Below are 17,537 nucleotides of genomic sequence, written 5' to 3' on the forward strand. Positions count from 1 at the left end.
GGGCCCCTTCATATATAATCGCTGCATTTTTGGGTCGGCCAAATCGCCATATCGCATTTGCCGATTATCGCGATTCGATTATTTTTGCGATATATCGTGCAGCCCTACTTTAAATAAAGAAAACCCATGAAAATTCAGTTTAAAGTCAGTGATAAAACATTTCTCCGCCAAAACTGAATTTCTTTTCATCCGCAAAGGGTATCCCACCCACAGTATTTATCATCTTTTCAAAGGATAGGTGATAAATCTTGGATTGCTGGGGGTCTGACAGTTGCGACATTCCTCCCAGTGATCTCAATAATGGGGGTCCCCAAGTACACCATCTAAATGGTTTCCTAGTGTTCATATCAGCCCACAGCGTTATTCACTTTTATAGGGCCTAAAAGTGAACCCAGGTGGTCCCAGTGTAAAACCAGGTAGCTGGTCCAGCACTCTAGTCTTGGATAAAACCGTTGATTTTTTATTTATAGTATCTTTTAAAAAAAAAAAGTTCAAAATGGCACACAGCAGGACATCTACCCACACCAGTCAACGCGTTTCAGACTGTACGCAGTCCTTATTCATTACCTAGAACCGCTAATTTGTTTCTACAATGTGGATTCGCTTCTCCTAAGGATCCATGCACCGAGAACTGGCAAAGTCGGTGGGCTGATTGCATTTTTTTTGTGCAGGTGGTCCCAATGGCTGGACCCCATCAAATGTATGGATTTATTGCAGAGATTGCAGCATGTGGATGGGATATTTTAAAGCTGCTACTATCATGTGAAACTGATTTTTCACACAGAATCCCATTGACATTTAAGCCTGACTTAATTTTCTCATCCCAGAAAGTAAGGGCTAGGATATGGCATCATTCTCTGATTTTTATTTGGAATCCCCAATTTAAACAATAGTTACTATTGACTTCCAATGACTAAAAAAAAATCGCACCCAATTAGGTTAATGTTTTTTTTAGGTGTCCATATAAAAACAATTATGTTTGACAGCATGAAGGAACAGAAATGAAGGAGAACTGACAGAATATTAGCCCTTTTTAAAACCAATACCTTGTATACATTGTCTGCTAATTAAAAACATCATCCGCTTAATTAAAGAACACAATAGCTTAATGGATTGATAAATGACTCCAACTATTCCTTTACAGAAAATCTGGGAAATCCCTTGCTGAATAGCCTGGTAAATTTGTTAGCAGGGGACTGGAGCAGGGATATCAAAGCAAAAGTAAACATGGAGATAGCTTCAAAGTGGTTGACAGAATTTAAAACATCCTCTTAGAAGTATTTTCATTGTAGGACCTGAAAACTTAGTACTTGTACAAGTATATTAAAGTTACTTGTTATTTATACCATACACCATAACATATAGAAAGATGTAGCAGATGTGAAGAGGGCACTATACCACTGAGGCTTTAGGCTCTGTTCATATCTCCATCAGAGATGTTCTGGCATAAATGCCAGCTGTCTCCTGGACTAAAACTGCTGCATGCGGTGGTTTTTGTCCGGTCGAAACTCAGCATTTATTCCAGAAAGTGGGCGGATCACAGCCAGATCCCATTATAGTCAATAGGGATCTGGCATTCATCTGTTGAATCCAACAAAGCCAGATCCAGCGAACGCAGTCAGGGTGTTCTCCCTGCGGAACGGCCTGCTGAAATGTGAATGTATCCTTAACCCCTTAAGGACTCAGCCCTATTTCACCTTAAGGACTTGGACATTTTTTGCAAATCTGACCAGTGTCACTTTAAGTGGTGATAACTGTAAAACGCTTTGACTTATCCAGGCCATTCTGAGATTGTTTTTTCGTCACATATTGTACTTCATGACTGGTAAAATGAAGTCTAAATTTTTTTTCTTTTTGCATAAAAAAATACCAAAGTATCTCTACTTCTGTAATACATAGTAATACCCCCAAAAATTTTGATGACTTTACATTCCCCATATGTCTACTTCATGTTTGAATTATTTTGGGAATGATATTTTATTTTTTGGGGATGTTACAAGGCTTAGAAGTTTAGAAGCAAAACCTAATTTTTAGGGACCACTACAGCTCTGAAGTCACTTTGCGAGGCTTACATAATAGAAACCACCCCATAAATGACCCCATTCTATAAACTACACCCCTCAAGGTATTCAAAACTGATTTTACAAACTTCGTTAACCCTTTAGGTGTTGCACAAGAGTTATTGGCAAATAGGGATGCAATTTGAGAATTTCATTTTTTTGCCTAATTTTCCATTTTAACCCATTTTTTCCACTAACTAAGCAAGGGTTAACAGCAAAACCAAGACTGTATCTTTATTGCCCTGACTCTGCGTTTACAGAAACACCCCATATGTGGCCGTAAACTACTGTACGGCCACACAGCGGGGCGTAGAGTGAAAGGTGCGCCAATTGGTTTTTGGAAGGCAGATTTTGCTGGACTGGTTTATTTACACCATGTCCCATTTGAAGCCCCCCTGATGCACCCCTAGAGTAGAAATTCCATAAAAGTGACCCCATCTAAGAAACTACACCCCTCAAGGTATTCAAAACTGATTTTACAAACTTTGTTAACCCTTTAGGTGTTGCACAAGATTTAATGGGAAATAGAGATACAATTTCAAAATTTCACATTTTTGGCAGATTTTCCATTTTAGTATTTTTTTTTCCAGTTACAAAGCAAGGGTTAACAGCCAAACAAAACTCATTATTTATGGCCCTGATTCTGTAGTTTACAGAAACACCCCATATGTGGTCGTAAACTGCTGTACGGGCACACGGCAGGGCACAGAAGGAAAGGAATGCCATACGGTTTTTGGAAGGCAGATTTTGCTGGAATGGTTTTTTTTGATACCATGTCCCATTTGAAGCCCATGTCAGTTTTTGGGCGATTATCTTGGGTAGGGTATGATTTTTGCAGGGTGAGATGACGGTTTGATTGTTACAATTTTGGCGTACATGCAACTTTTTTGATCACTTTTATTACCTTTTTTGGGAAGTAAGGTGGGCAAAATTTCAATTTCATCATAGTTTTTTATGTTTTATTTTTATGGCGTTCACCGTTCGGGTAAAGTAACATGACCTTTTTATAGATCAGGTCGTTACGGACGCGGCGATACCAAACATGTGTAGGGAATTTTATTTTTTTTCATTTTTAATCAGTGATAAATGTGTTTTTTGATTTTTACATTTTTTCCACTTTTTTTTACTTTTTTTTTTGACCCAGACCCACTTGGTTCTTGAAGATCCAGTGGGTCTGATGTCTGTATAATACAGTACAGTACACTATATAGTGTTTTGTACTGTATTTTACTTACACTTTGTCTGAACAGATCTATGCCTTTAGCACAGATCTGTTCAGCACCATGGACAGCAGGATGCCTGAGAAGGCGTCCTGTTGCCATAGGAACCTTCCCCGTCTGCTCAGTAGTGGCCACAACTGCAAGGGTAAGGAGGGGGGCTGTCTGGGGGCTCTCTCCCTCTCCATCGGGGGGCTGCAAAAGCAGGAGAGGGAGGGAGCTCCCTGAGCTGTTAACCTTTTCCATACAGCGGTCACAGATGTCAGCCGTTTATACCAGGGTGTCAGCAATGTGCTGACACCCTGGTATACCCACTGTACACCAACGATTATTCAAGGGGAGGTGAGTGGGGGATCGCGATCCCGCCTCCCGCACCGCCCGCCTCCCGCAACACCCCCCCTGCACCTCCCACCGGGATAAAATCATTCAGGGGTGCAGGGGGGGTGAAACATATATATTTTAGGAATACTAAAGTTTCTGATCCTGCGGGGATCAGAAACTACAGAAAGCGCAGCAAACCGCAGGTCTGAATTTACCTGCGGTTTGTTGCGATCGCCGACATGGGGGGGGTCACAGGTCAATGAATTGAGCAGGCACCTTGTTCCGATCACAGCCGGCCGGCAGTGATCGGAACAACACATGACGTATCGGTACGTCATGGGTCCTTAAGGACTCGGGAAACATGCCGTACTGGTACGTCATGCGTCCCTAAGGGGTTAATGTTCCTGAGGTCATCTAAACGTGGAGAGTGGAGAAGTAAAAGGCAAATAAAATTCCCACATTCAGAATTGTCACTGAACACATTCAAGAATTTTTGAATTCAGTTGTCGTGTCCATCATTTCACCACACTAAATACTGCTGCATATATCTGACACTTTTTAAGGTGAATGGAGTCTTCAACAGATGTGAATGTAGCTTAGTACAGTGTCAAGTAAAATTTATTCCAAAAACTGTACTCAACATTGTATAAAAAACAATGATGAAGGTTTTAAATTACCTCTGTCCTGTGGCATTGGTGACTGGCTCAAGGCAGGATGTGAACTAGACTCTGTTTGACCACCTGGAGGTTGTGGAGGCATCTGGCTCCCTATAAATATAAAAAATACACAGTTACGATCATTTTATATAAACTATAATAAACTACATATGTCCAAACAACACATACATGGAAAATAATAAAATTAAGAACAAGAGCAAACAATTAGGGAATTTGAATTTCGAGATAGAAATGTATATGTATAATAGAATACTTTATAAGTTATTTAAAGGGAACCTGTCATCAACTTTATCCTGACCTCACTGATAGCAGCATAATTTAGTGACACAAATGCAGATTTTTTAGTAGTTGCCGAGAACCAGCATCTTAATCATTGCAGCACAGGCCTTAAAAAAGTCCAATCTCCCTGAGAAGAGTCCTGGTTATTCATAATCTCCTGCACTCTCATCCATCTGCTGATGATTGGCAGTTCTCTCCTAGAGAGAAAGGGAGAAAACTAGGTAGAAGACTGTCAGTCATCAGCAGGTGGGCAGGGAGACCATGAATTCATGAATAACCATGACTCTTCTCAGGTGGCCGTGTCTTTTCCAGGCCCAGTCTGCAATGATTGTGATGTTGGTTCTCGGCAACCACTTACTTTTAACTTATAAATGATAGACCGCTGAAATCAACTCACCTACTTTCTTCTGCTGTTAGTACGGGCTGCATAAAGTTGATGACAGGTTCCCTTTAAGATATTTAAAAGTGTATGTGTGTGTGTGTGTGTGTGTAATGTTTCCATATCTGTTTTACAAGGTAAGACAAAATAATCAATTAAGTTTAGAAGATTATTTCTGATTTTTATGGTTTGGTAAATGCAGCTATCATAGCTTAGAACATGAAGTCAAAGTTGCAAGAGTTTAAGAATTGGTTTAATAACATAGCCAAATATTTGTTTTATGTGCATTAATATTGTTTTCTGCTCCTTGTTAAAGGGTCACTGTGCTGTTATATGGACATATCAAAAGTTTTGATCGGTGGGGGTCTGACCACCGAGATCCCCACCTATCTCTGGAACGAGGGGAGAAAAGTGCTCGCTTAGCATGCTCTCTTTCCTTGCTGCACAAGACGAGTCCATAGACTTTCTATTGAGTCCATCGCACCTCCTGTCCTGCAGCTAGGAGAGAGAATGCGCTAAGTGACCCCTGCCGATCAAAACTTTAGATATTTCCATATAACATATCTGAAAGCATCTTGACCCTATAAGCTGCCTGTCCATGTTGATTTACTCTTGGTGATTAATAGTAAGGATGAGAACATAAAATACACCTCCAGTGGAGAAAATCTTTTTGGCCCCTTAAATCCCATGCTCTCCCTTCACAGCAGCATCGGAAGCACATGTCAATGTATGTAAGCATATGGACATTCTGTCACAGTAGTGAACCAGGCAAAGACAGCAAGTCTTTATATTACAATAAACACTTCTATGTGATCAAGCAAAAAAAAAATGCTGCTCGGTATAATAAACAAATGCCAATTTCATGTTGGCACAAGAAACTTCAACTTAATATGTATGTATGCCTGAGGCACTGCTATCAACAGAATTTTTGATAAGAGGCAAGGGGATATGGAAGAGAAGAAAAAGGCAACTTAAAAACTGCCTGCCTTTATCAGACATGATTTTCAATGAAGTCCCTTGCTAGGACATAATTTTTAAAACAGTTTTAGTTAGTACTGCCATTACCTAATAGCATATCAGATGTAGATTTTCTGAAATCTTACTTCTAGATAATGGATGTTTTAGGAATTAACCTAAATTTAACCGCAGCACTCCAATGTAATGTTCTTATTGGAATTTGCTCCCTTTACAAGCTGAAGGGATCTGAGAATAATGCTGCAGGCTGCCTTTTCCCTGCTGGTAATGCTTAGAGCAGCTTGTATTCTGTAAATCCAACAAGGATAACTCCTCCAGTAAAATCAGAGGTATATCTCATCGGCTGACACTATAGACCAGGACTTCCAAAACTATGTATCACAAAATAATACAGTGTAATGGTACAATTTAGTATTTTTTCAACCAGTAACCTTATCAAAACAGCATGCTGAGATAGGTCACCTATTTCCCATACTTTTACCTTCTGGACAACCCCTTTAAAGGGTTGTTGCAGGAATTTTTGCAATTGTAAAATTTGTTCCATTCATGGTTAATATATCTGGTTTGGTAAAAAACAAACAAAAAAAACCTCCTTCGTAAAAGGGCATGAATTTTCAGACAGTAGTAATTTAAAGAGCTATGCCCATCTAGTACTTTTATGGCATACTGCTATGTCAGTTAGGAGCGAGTTCCAGACGTGGGACCACACCTATTTCCAAAATGGGGCCCCTGAAGTGGAGTGGTTGTGCATGCATGGGTTCTCTCCATTCACTGTTATGAGACTTTGGAAAATAGCTGAGCAAGAGCGCTCAGCTATTTTACGAATTCCCATAGCAGTGAATAGAGAGCAAGCCATGCAAGTACTGCCACCTCCCTATTCATAACTATAGGACTGCCAGAAATAGCTGACTCAGCATTATGCTATTTTCAAAACTCCCATAGCAGTGAACAGAGGGTGGCCACACATGTGCTCTCCCTTCACTTCAGGGGTCCCATTCTGGAGATAAGTGGGTCCCAGAGGTGACACTGACTGCATATCCTAGCGAATATATAGGGAATAGCCCTTAAACATAGTAATGTCATTGCTGACCCAGTGGTCACAGCAAAAGATGAATGGGATATTGTGCATCCTAAAGGTTATGTATGGGGAGTAGGGAATTAACTAATCATCCAGACCCTTAGTAACAATCATTAGGTGTGGGCATTCCACACTTCTGCTAGCAGAGTAGGTTAGTCCGAGGGAAGTGAGTTGAGAAGCAGCAGCAAACAGGGAGATACCTGCCCTGTGAAACTGGTACCAGCCTCTTAAGGAAAGCGGACGTTGATCTGAGTGTACAGCAGCCATTACGAAGGGAGAGTGCTGGAAAATAGAAAGCCAGTGAAATGTAACACATCTATGCCTGTTGTGCACTTCACTGCATTGTGGTTGGGGAGATACGTTGCAGACACCCTACCATATCAAATGGGTTGTGCAGTCGCAATTATATTATCACAATGCCATACAATTCACTTACTAATAAGTGTTTGGCCTCCAACTCCCTTTTTTTTTTTATTTGCATAGCACTTTCTAAAATGTGAAGCAAAAAAATGCACCAAATTGTGGCACATTTTTCCACACATGCTAGGCACAATTACATGAGTCATTGTGGGTACAAATAGGAGAATCTACCTAAATTTCAATATTTTATGCTCACACACTCTTCGTAACAATTTAGAATGCTGATTATTTTTATTGTCTGCAGTCTTTAGATAGGGCACAGTAGTTGTAAGCACAGCAAGTCCTGTAGCTCCCCAGCTAGCAAACAGTAGATCACAATAATTCATAAACTGAGGTCTGTAGATGACTAACAAGAGAAGTTCTGCTTAACGCAGCAACTTCAGCATCTTCATTAATAAACCTAGTGATATTTTCATCATCTTCATGGCAATTATTAAGTCTATCTAATCATAGTAATATCCTATTAGACTGAAAAAATATTAAGCACATGTACTGTATCTTTGTTTTATGCCATCTACAATTTTCATCTTCATCCTTTATCGATGATGATATCTTTGCTGTATCTTTATAACCTTGTTGAAAGCCAAAAATCTGACTGCTTTGCTTTCCAAGTCTTTATGCCTTTTTAATCAAGTTAAAACTTTCATTACTTTAGTACCCTCAGCAAGGTCAGTGAGAACACTCATTTGATCACTTTTAATGAAGTTTCCAACCACAAGCTCCTTGTCATTTTCTTTTTGGAAAGGAGAGTATCAACATTAACAATCACTGGTTACACCATTTATAAAACATGCAGATGTGGATTATTAAAGATTAATGCATTTCTGGATTGATGTCGGCATTCCGTTTGTCTCATGCCGAAACCAATTCTGTTATTCATTAGTCAACGACAAATCAGATCATGGGATGCTGCACAGGATACAAAGGTGCAAACATGGATAAAGAATGAGTGATGAAACCAGTTACAGAGCTACTTAATGTGGATCACCACAGAAAATGTAATGCCATATATAATGTGAGGGCATTAAAGAAGAATGGCAAGAGGTTCATTGAAATAGGGGTATGACCAAGACAGAATTTACATGAAATTGGGTATTCATTTGGAAAATACCATTGTTGCCACATGCCACGTAACCAATTCCAAGTTTTATTGACTTTTCATAAATGGCATTTCAGTTTGTATTGAGCTGCAATAAAATAGTGCCAGGCATTGATGTGAAAGAATTGCTACACAATCATGGGTCCTGGCTCAATAAAGAACAACAACAACTTTACTTCTGGACTGAAGGGCTCAAATGACAAATGCCCTCCAATATCAGGTATAACAATGTCACAATAGCAATGAAAGGACAACCAAAGAAAGGTTCTTTCTCATTTCAAGCATTATTCCAAAATTGTTTCATAGAAATATGATTTCCTAATTTTAGTTTTCTATATTTCAGCAGACATGATGTGAAATCACATTTGTGTTCAGTGTGACCTGAAGTAAAAAAAAAAAAATAGGCCGACTTATTGTACCCCCAATAAACTGCTACCTGGAACTTGAGTATAAGGCCTCATACACACAGCCGTTGCCCAAATGAAGCATTATTGCAATAAAAATATTGCTAAGGGGTTTTGTACATTACATTTTCCTCTCTGGTAGAACCCCTGCTGTTTATCCTCATGGTTCACCTTCTACTGCATTCCGTGGTGGACTAACATGCTCATTACCATCCCTGCTTCCTTCCCCTCCCCTCAGTGCTAGTTTAGTGATCTTATATTTTGGTAAATACAATATTTCCTTATGGAGAACGCCTTAAATGTTGTGAGGAGTCTGGAATTCTGATTTTAGGTATGTAAATGAACCCTTAACAAGCTCTGCCTCTATGTTACGAGATGTAAGGTACCTATCCTACAAGTCCAATGTTCAAACTTAGTGATTTATAGGGATCCAGTGCAGTGGTCTAGATTCCTTTTATTCATTCATTCTTACTTTTAAGTTCATAGAAATATATATCTAAATCTCTCTCAAGATGGTGGAGAAGATAAATGTAGGGACATTACATACCATATGTACAGTGCATTCTGAAAGTCTGAAGACCCTTTCACCCTATTCACATTTTGTTGTGTTGCAACCTTGTGCTAAAATAAAAAAAAGTTAAAATCTTTCCCCATTATTTTGCACTCAATACCTCATTGAGAAAATTAAAATAAAGTTTGAAATCTTTGCAAATTTATTGAAAAGGAAAACTAAAATGTTGAATTGACATACGGTGTAAGTATTCAGACCTTTTATCAGTATTTGGCACCTTTGGCAGCGATTACAGCCTCCAGTCTTTGGGTGTGAGGCAACAAGGTTAGCACACCTGGGAATTTTCTGTCATTTTTCTCTGTAGATGTTCTCAAGTTCTGTCAGGTTTGATGGGGATCATCTGTGGACAGCCATTTTCAGGTCTCTCCAAAGATGTTCAATTGGGTTTAAGTCAGAGCTCTGGCTGGGCCACTCAAGGACATTCACAGAGTTTTCCCTAAGCCACTGCTGTGTTGTCTTGGCTGTGTGCTTAGAGTCATTTTCCTGTTGGAAGATAAACCTTCTGCCCAATTGGAGGTCCGGAGCACTCTTGATCAGGTTTTTATTAGAAATATTTCTGTACTTTGCTCCATTCAGCTTTCCCTTAGCACTGACAAGGACCTGGATTGGTTCAGACATGAGTATTAGAATTGGGGCCAAATATTTCAACCCTGGTTTCATCAGACCAGAGACTCTCATGGTTTTGAGAGTCCTTTAGGTGCTTTTTTTGATTTAGCAAACTTTCATGTTTTACTAAGGAGAGGCTTTTTTCTGACCACTTTCTGGTTGGTGGAGTGCCGCAGTGATAGTTGGCCTGCACACAGTGCCAAAGTGGCCATTGGATTCTTGGTCATATCTCTTATCAAGGACTTCCTCCCCCGATTACTTATTTTGGTGGGGCGACCAACTCTATGAAGAGTTGTGGTTGTTCCAAAATTCTTTCATTTAAGAAATATGGAGAACAGTGTGCTCTTGGGAACATTCAGTGCAGCAAAAAAGTTTGCACACAATACTGTCTCTGAGCTCTACAAGCAGATCTTTCCTCCTCATGGATGTTTTTTTGTTCTGATATGCATTGTCAGCTGTGAGACTTTATATAGACACGGGAGTATCCTACCAAATCATGTGCAATCAACTGAAATGACCAAAGGTGGACTCCAATCAAACTGTAGAACAACTTAAAGATGATCAATCTAAATTTCAAGTGGCATACAATGTGTGTGAATATTTATATAAATGCAAAATTTAGATTCTCACTTTTTTAAATACATTTGCAAACATTGTGGTGGAGATTTGTCAAGACAAGCACTTTCTGCACCGGTCTTGATATCCCTTGCACCACCGGATAATGTGCCTAATTAATGAAACACACGCCTCGTCATAAATTAGGGGCATCCCATGCAGTCCGTACACCTAAGCAGAAGTCTACGACAGCACAGAGCTGCAGTAGTTTTCTGGCTTCATTTGTGCCAGAAAACTGCCGTGGTGAGGGCCAAATAAAATCCTAGAGATATGAAAATTTTTTAAAAGTTGCAGTTAAAAAGTAAAAAACACATAGGCATACAACTAATGCCACTTTTCAGATGCAAGGAGAATTATAATATTTCCCCCTTTATTTATTTATTTTTACTAAGGGAGGTTAAGTGCAGATTGTTGGGGGAAAACTTTTTTTTTTTTTTTAGCACAAGGCCTTAACATAAAATGTGAAAAAAGTTAAAGGACCTAAAGAATTTCCAAATGCACTGTACTGTATCTCAGGGTCTATATGCAAGGGACTATTTTCCATACAGGGGAGAAAGGTGTTATCAAGAGCTAACTGCAATGCATCCAGAGACACCCACAGAAATGGAAAAAGGTCATTATGGTAATCAGAGTGAGTAAAAATTAAGTTTTACATTTGTAGGATAACCCCTTAATGTTGTATGACAATGTTAAGAGGTCAAAAGAGTAAGAAATCGAAAATTATATATATATAAAAAAAAAGTTGCATATGCTTTATGTAGATATTATGTAGATATTGTAGATCTTATATGAATTCGCATATTGTAGATCTTATCACCAATCGATTGCAAGCTTCCATATATCTGAGAAAATACGAATTCATTCCATAAAAATGCCAAGACTATCAAATACTGACACTGTACAATGCTACACAGTAGTAGTCGTACTTAAAATAACAAAATGTATAGTAACATCCTGTATATAGGCGTCACATCATAATCCCTTTCCCATATTCCTCTTTGCGAATGCATCTAGACTTGTTTCTTTTATTCTAGTCAAACATACTTTTACGTTTACATACTGAAATTATTTTTACACTGATACCCCGGGCCAGTTTTCACCTTCCTCCCCAGGTCATTTTTTGCAAATCCGACATTTGTCACTTTATGTGGTAATAACTTTAAAACGCTTTTACTTATCCAGGCCATTCTGAGATTGTTTTTTCGTCACATATTGTACTTCATGACATTGGTAAAATTGAGTCAAAAAATGTCATTTTTATTTATAAAAAAAACTAAATTTACCAAAAAATTGGAAAAAATTTCTCTACTTTTATAATAAATTGTAATAACTCCAAAAATAGTTATTTATTTACACTTCCCATATGTCTACTTCATGTTTGGATCATTTTGTGAATGCCATTTTATTTTTTGGGGACGTTAGAAGGCTTATAAGTTTAAAAGCAAATCTAAAACTCACTTTTTAAGGACCAGTTCAGGTCTGAAGTCACTTTGTGAGGCTTACAAAATAGAAACCACCCAAAAATGACCCCATTTTAGAAACTAGGTATTCAAAACAGATTTTACAAGCTTTGTTAACTCTTTAGGTGTTCCACAAGAATTAATGGAAAATGTAGATGAAATTTCAGAATTTCACTTTTTTTGGCAGATTTTCCATTTTAAGGGTACTTTCACACTAGCGTTATTCTTTTCTCCGGCATTAAGTTCCATCCTAGGGGCTCAATACCGGAAAATAACTGATCAGTTTTATCCTAATGCATTCTGAATGGAGAGCAATCGGTTCAGGATGCATCAGGATGTCTTCAGTTCAGTCTTTTTGTCTTTTCAGGATGGAGATAATACCGCAGCATGCAGCGGTTTTATCTCCGTCCAAAATTCCGGAACACTTGCTGGATCCGGAATTTTTTCCCATTGAAATGCATTAATGGTCGGATCCGGCCCGAGTGTTCCGGCAAAACGATCTGGCATTGCGATCTGCGCATGCTCAGACCGCAAAAAATGTGAAAATAAATAAATGCTGGAACCGTTTTTCCGGATGACATCGGAGAGACGGATCTGGCATTTCAATGCATTTGTCATAGGATCAAAATCAGGATCCGTCTGACAAATGCCATAAGTTTGCATACATTTTGACGGATTGTTTGTTTCAGTTTTACATAATAAAGCATTTTGGAAAAAAAAATATTTTTTTAGCGTCTCCATATTCTAAAAGCCATAGTTTTTTTTAAATTTTGGTCGACTGTCTTATGTAGGGGCTAATTTTTTTCGGTATGAGATGACAGTTTGATTGGTACTATTTTAGGGTGCATATGACTTTTGATAGCTTGGTATTACACTTTTTGTGATGTAAGGTGACAAAAAATGGACTTTTAGAAACACTTTTAATTTATTTTTTTACGGTGTTCACCTGAGGGGTTAGGTCATGTGAATTTTTATACAGCAGGTCGTTACGGACGTGGGCAATACTTAATATGTATACTTTTTTTTTTATTTAAGTTTTACACAATACCATTTTTGAAACAAAAAAAAATAATCATGTTTTAGTGTCTCCAGAGTCTGAGAGCCACAGTTTTTTTTATTTTTTGGGCGATTGTCTTAGGTAGGGTCTCATTTTTTGCGGGATGAGATGACGGTTTAATTGGTATGATTTTGGGGTGCGTATGAATTTTTGATCGCTTGCTATTACACTTTTTGTGATGTAAGGTGACAAAAAAATTGCTTTTTGACACTGTTTTTATATAAAAAAAAATTATGCTGTTTACCTGAGGGGTTAGGTCATGTGATATTTTTATAGAGCTGGTCGATACGGATGCGGACATACCCAATATGTCTACTTTTAATTCCCTATTTTATATATTTTTTTATTTACTTTATTTTGGGAAAAATACTTTTTTTTTTTTTTACTTGAAACTTGTAAAAAATTTTGTAAAACTTTATTTAAATTATTTTTTTCACTTTATTTTTTGTCCCACTCTCGGACTTCAACTTTTGGGGGTCTGATCCCCTTTACAATGCATCACAATACTTCTGTATTGTGATGCATTAGCTGTAAGTGTATCACTGCAGTGCAGGGACCCGATAAAAGCTCTCTCCCTCTCCACACAGCACACGTGCCACAGTCAGCGCTGACCGCGGCACATCAAGGGTTAATGCGCTGGCATCGGTGTTTTCACCGATGCCAGCACATTAAGCAGGGGTCCGGCTATCAGTGACTGCTGGACCTCGCCGCTGATCGGGCTATTACGGCGCTGGTCGGGAAGGGGTTAAATAATATCTCCATATAATTTTTATGGTTAGATTTAACCCTCATTTTTTTGCTCCCAACGTTCCAATAACCATAACTTTTTTAACTTTTTGTTCATATAGGCTTATTTTTGCGGGATAAGTTGTATTTTTAATGGCACCATTGAATTTACTATGTCTTTTATTGGAAAACAGGAATACAACTCTTTGTAGGGCTAGATTGAAATTACATGACGTCCTTACAATTTAGACCAAAAAATATATAGTTTAGATATTTGTGGATGTGAAGATACCTGTTATATATCTATTTTTTTATTGTTTATATATTTTTATGTGTAAAATTGGGAAAGGGGGTGATTTAAACTTAATATACTTTTTTTTTTGTTTTTTTGTTTTGAAAATACTTTATTCTGAATAATGAGCAGAAAATACAAAAGATACAATAACCCCACAATAGGGTACTTACCGTATTACATAGAGTTCACATTCTTATAAGCAAACATATTCAAGTACCTACAATAGAGAAGGGGGGAAAGGAAAGGGAGGGAAGAGAAAAAAGGGGGGGGGGGGGAGGTGGGGATCTTCCTACTGCATCTATATTTGCCCGCTTAATAGCCCTTTTGATACTAAGAGGAGAATCCTCTGTATTTTTTCCAGGGGGACCACGTGGCCTCAAACATATGTGTTCTTTTGGATTCCCACCCTGCAAACTGCTCCATTCTATACAGTGCGTCACATTTCGCTATCCATTGGGAGATGGATGGGGCTTTGCGACTCCTCCAATTAAACGCTATCAGAACTCTTGCAGCCGCGAAGAGTTGGCCTAACAAGGAGGAGACTTGTCTATTTCCCTTGACCTCTCCTAATAAACCCAGCAGGCACCCCTTAGCTGAGGGTATGAACTTTACGTTACTTATCTTTGAACATAAGGAACAGACCTGGTTCCAGTTTATAGAAATGGCAGGACATGACCACCATATGTGTAGTAGGGAGCCCTCCGCGTTGAAACACCTTCAACACTTGGAGTCACAGTCTGGATAAATGAGATGTAACTTTTGGGGTGTGTAGTACCACCTAGTGATCAATTTGTAAAGGTTTTCCTGCAGCTTTACACATCTGGATACCCTGGGTGCAATAGAAAAGATTTGCGCGACTTCCCTGTCTGTGAAATGGACGCCGAGATCTTTTTCCCACATACGGATGAAGCTATATGAGTCGGGTCTGGCCTGGGAAACCAACACAGAGTAGAGCTGTGCCACTTTTTTTTTGGGAGGTACCCTGGAAAGTGTCATTTTTTCAAACTGTATCATAGAAGCAGACAGTGAGATCTTTTTCCCCCCAAGTATTGTTTAATGTACAGCTTGTGGATAAAGGATAATGCTTGCAGTTTAGGGTGAGTATCCCATCCGTCTAAGAGGAGTCCGGATGAATCTAGAAGATCAACTAACTGAAATAATATACTTTTTTAACAATAACTTTTACCCCCATTAGGGGGCTAGAACCTGGGATATTTTTACCCTAAGGGCTCATGCCCACGAACATAAAGACACGTAGGCTGTCATGGTAATTGACCAGAGCCCCATGATTTCACAGCAGGGGCTCCGATCGGAAGGAAGAGGGAGCCGCAACCCTCTAACTAAGATCACAAGTCTAATTCCTGTACAATGTGCCATCTATCAAGTCGTTCTTTTATTTTTCCAGGCAAATGGTAAAACTGTGGCTAATGTGCCTCAATAGTGAGATTGCGGCTCATGTAAATGCAGCACTCACTTCCACTAACGAGCAGTAGATGAATCAGCTTCATCAGGCCACGTAAAGGAGTCATCTCCCTTCAGCAAATAGCATTTATCATGTAGAGAAAGTTAATACAAGGCACTTACTAATGTATTGTGATTGTCCTCCATATTGCTTTCTTTGCTGGCCTGATTCAATTTTCCATCACATTATACACTGCTCGTATAAAGGGCTTAAGACCACCCTGCAAAGCAGCAGCGATGGCCATGCTTGAAAACTATAAGAAAAGGTGCCATCCTATGTGTACTTCCGCGGTCTGGTCCACTTAGAGAGGCTGCCATTTTTTTTTTCCTATAGTGTGCAAGTACGACCACCGCTGCTGGATTGCAGGGTGGTCATAACGATACATACGAGCAGTGTATAATCTGATGGAAAAATGAATTAAGTCAGCAAAAAGAGGCAATCAATACATTAGTAAGTGCCTTGTATTAACTTTGTCTACATGAGCAAATGCCATTTGCTGAAGTGAGACAGCCCAAATGCTGATACAGCAGCTCATGCAAGATAGCAGCCACCCCCAGTCATGTACAGAAAATAGAATATAAAAAATATAGAAAACAAACAGAAAAAAATGATCTGATTATTAGGTTCTATTTGTTCAAAAGTATAGCTGATGCATTCCCTATAAACTGACATTCTACACAACAAAATCCATTTACAAAGTCAAGTTAAAGTTGAGTTAAGTAAGTTTCCTGCAGCTTGGTGCAAGTATGTTTTCAACACTAGCACCTTAATGCAAAATTAAAGGGAACCTGTCATCAACTTTATGCGGATTTCAGCGGTGTGTCACTCATGAACCAGCATCATAATCATTGCAGCCCAGGCCTTGAAAAGAGTCCAATCTCCCTGAAAAGAGTCATGGTTATTCATAATCTCCTGCTCTCTCATCCATCTGCTGATGATTGGCAGTTCTCTCAAAGAAAGAAAGGGAGAAAACTAGGTAGAAGACTGTCAGTCATCAGCAGGTGGGCAGGAGAGCAGGAATTCATGAATAACCATGACTCTTCGCAGGTGGCCGTGACTTTTCCAGGCCTAGGGCCATATTTATCATTACTCTGACAGCTCACTCCACTTTCACATATGGCTAAAGTCAGTTTTAGCTAAGTCAGATTTATGATCGGCCCTTTAAGACTGTAATAAATGTGGTTTGTGTCACGGAACCATGAACCAGACGTACAACAAGGGATAAGTGAAAATAAGAAGGCTTTATTGAAAATAAAGCTGTAAAGCAAAAGTCCAAACGGATGGCGAAACCGAAGCAGAGTCTTTGCGAAGCCAGAGGTCAGGAACCAGAAGGGTAGTCAGACGAAGCCAGGATCAGGAACCAGCAGGGTAGTCAGACGAAGCCAGGATCAGGAACCAGCAGGGTAGTCGGACGAAACCAGGATCAGGAACCGGCAGGGTAGTCGGACGAAACCAGGATCAGGAACCAGAAGCAGCAGCAGTCTAGAAGCACGTGAACACAGGAGGACCAAGCAAGGAACTGAAGCCACAGACCTCCTATATATATGAGCTAGGCATCCAGCTCCTCCCAGTGGGAAGGAAAAGCCGCAGGGTGGGAGGCTACAAGAAACCCAGAAACCAAGATGGCCGCCAGCACATGTCAAACGAAGGAGAACAGCAAGAAGGTAAGACCATGACAGTTTGACAGTAGCAGTTTATCTGTCAGTAAGCGGCTTTACTAAAGTTGCACTTTTTTACAAAAAAGTTGCATGTTCCAATAAAAAAGTCGCATAACATAAGCATGGTCCTCACTGGAGTGAAATTGCGCATTTTTTTGCGACTTTTTTGCGACGTTTT

General features: G+C 39.2%; 1 protein-coding gene across 8 annotated transcripts in view; it reads right to left on the reverse strand.

The window, feature by feature from the left end:
* Positions 1-17,537, reverse strand: part of ARID1B (AT-rich interaction domain 1B) — a 600,716-nt gene that overhangs the window by 176,992 nt on the left and 406,187 nt on the right. For all 8 annotated transcript variants that reach the window (XM_040429372.1, XM_040429374.1, XM_040429373.1 and 5 more), the window contains one exon: positions 4,276-4,365. In XM_040429372.1, the coding sequence (XP_040285306.1) occupies positions 4,276-4,365 (90 nt within the window). The remainder of the gene's footprint in view (positions 1-4,275; positions 4,366-17,537) is intronic.

This window comes from Bufo bufo, chromosome 4 (assembly GCF_905171765.1).
Source record: "Bufo bufo chromosome 4, aBufBuf1.1, whole genome shotgun sequence".
Taxonomy (NCBI): domain Eukaryota; kingdom Metazoa; phylum Chordata; class Amphibia; order Anura; family Bufonidae; genus Bufo; species Bufo bufo.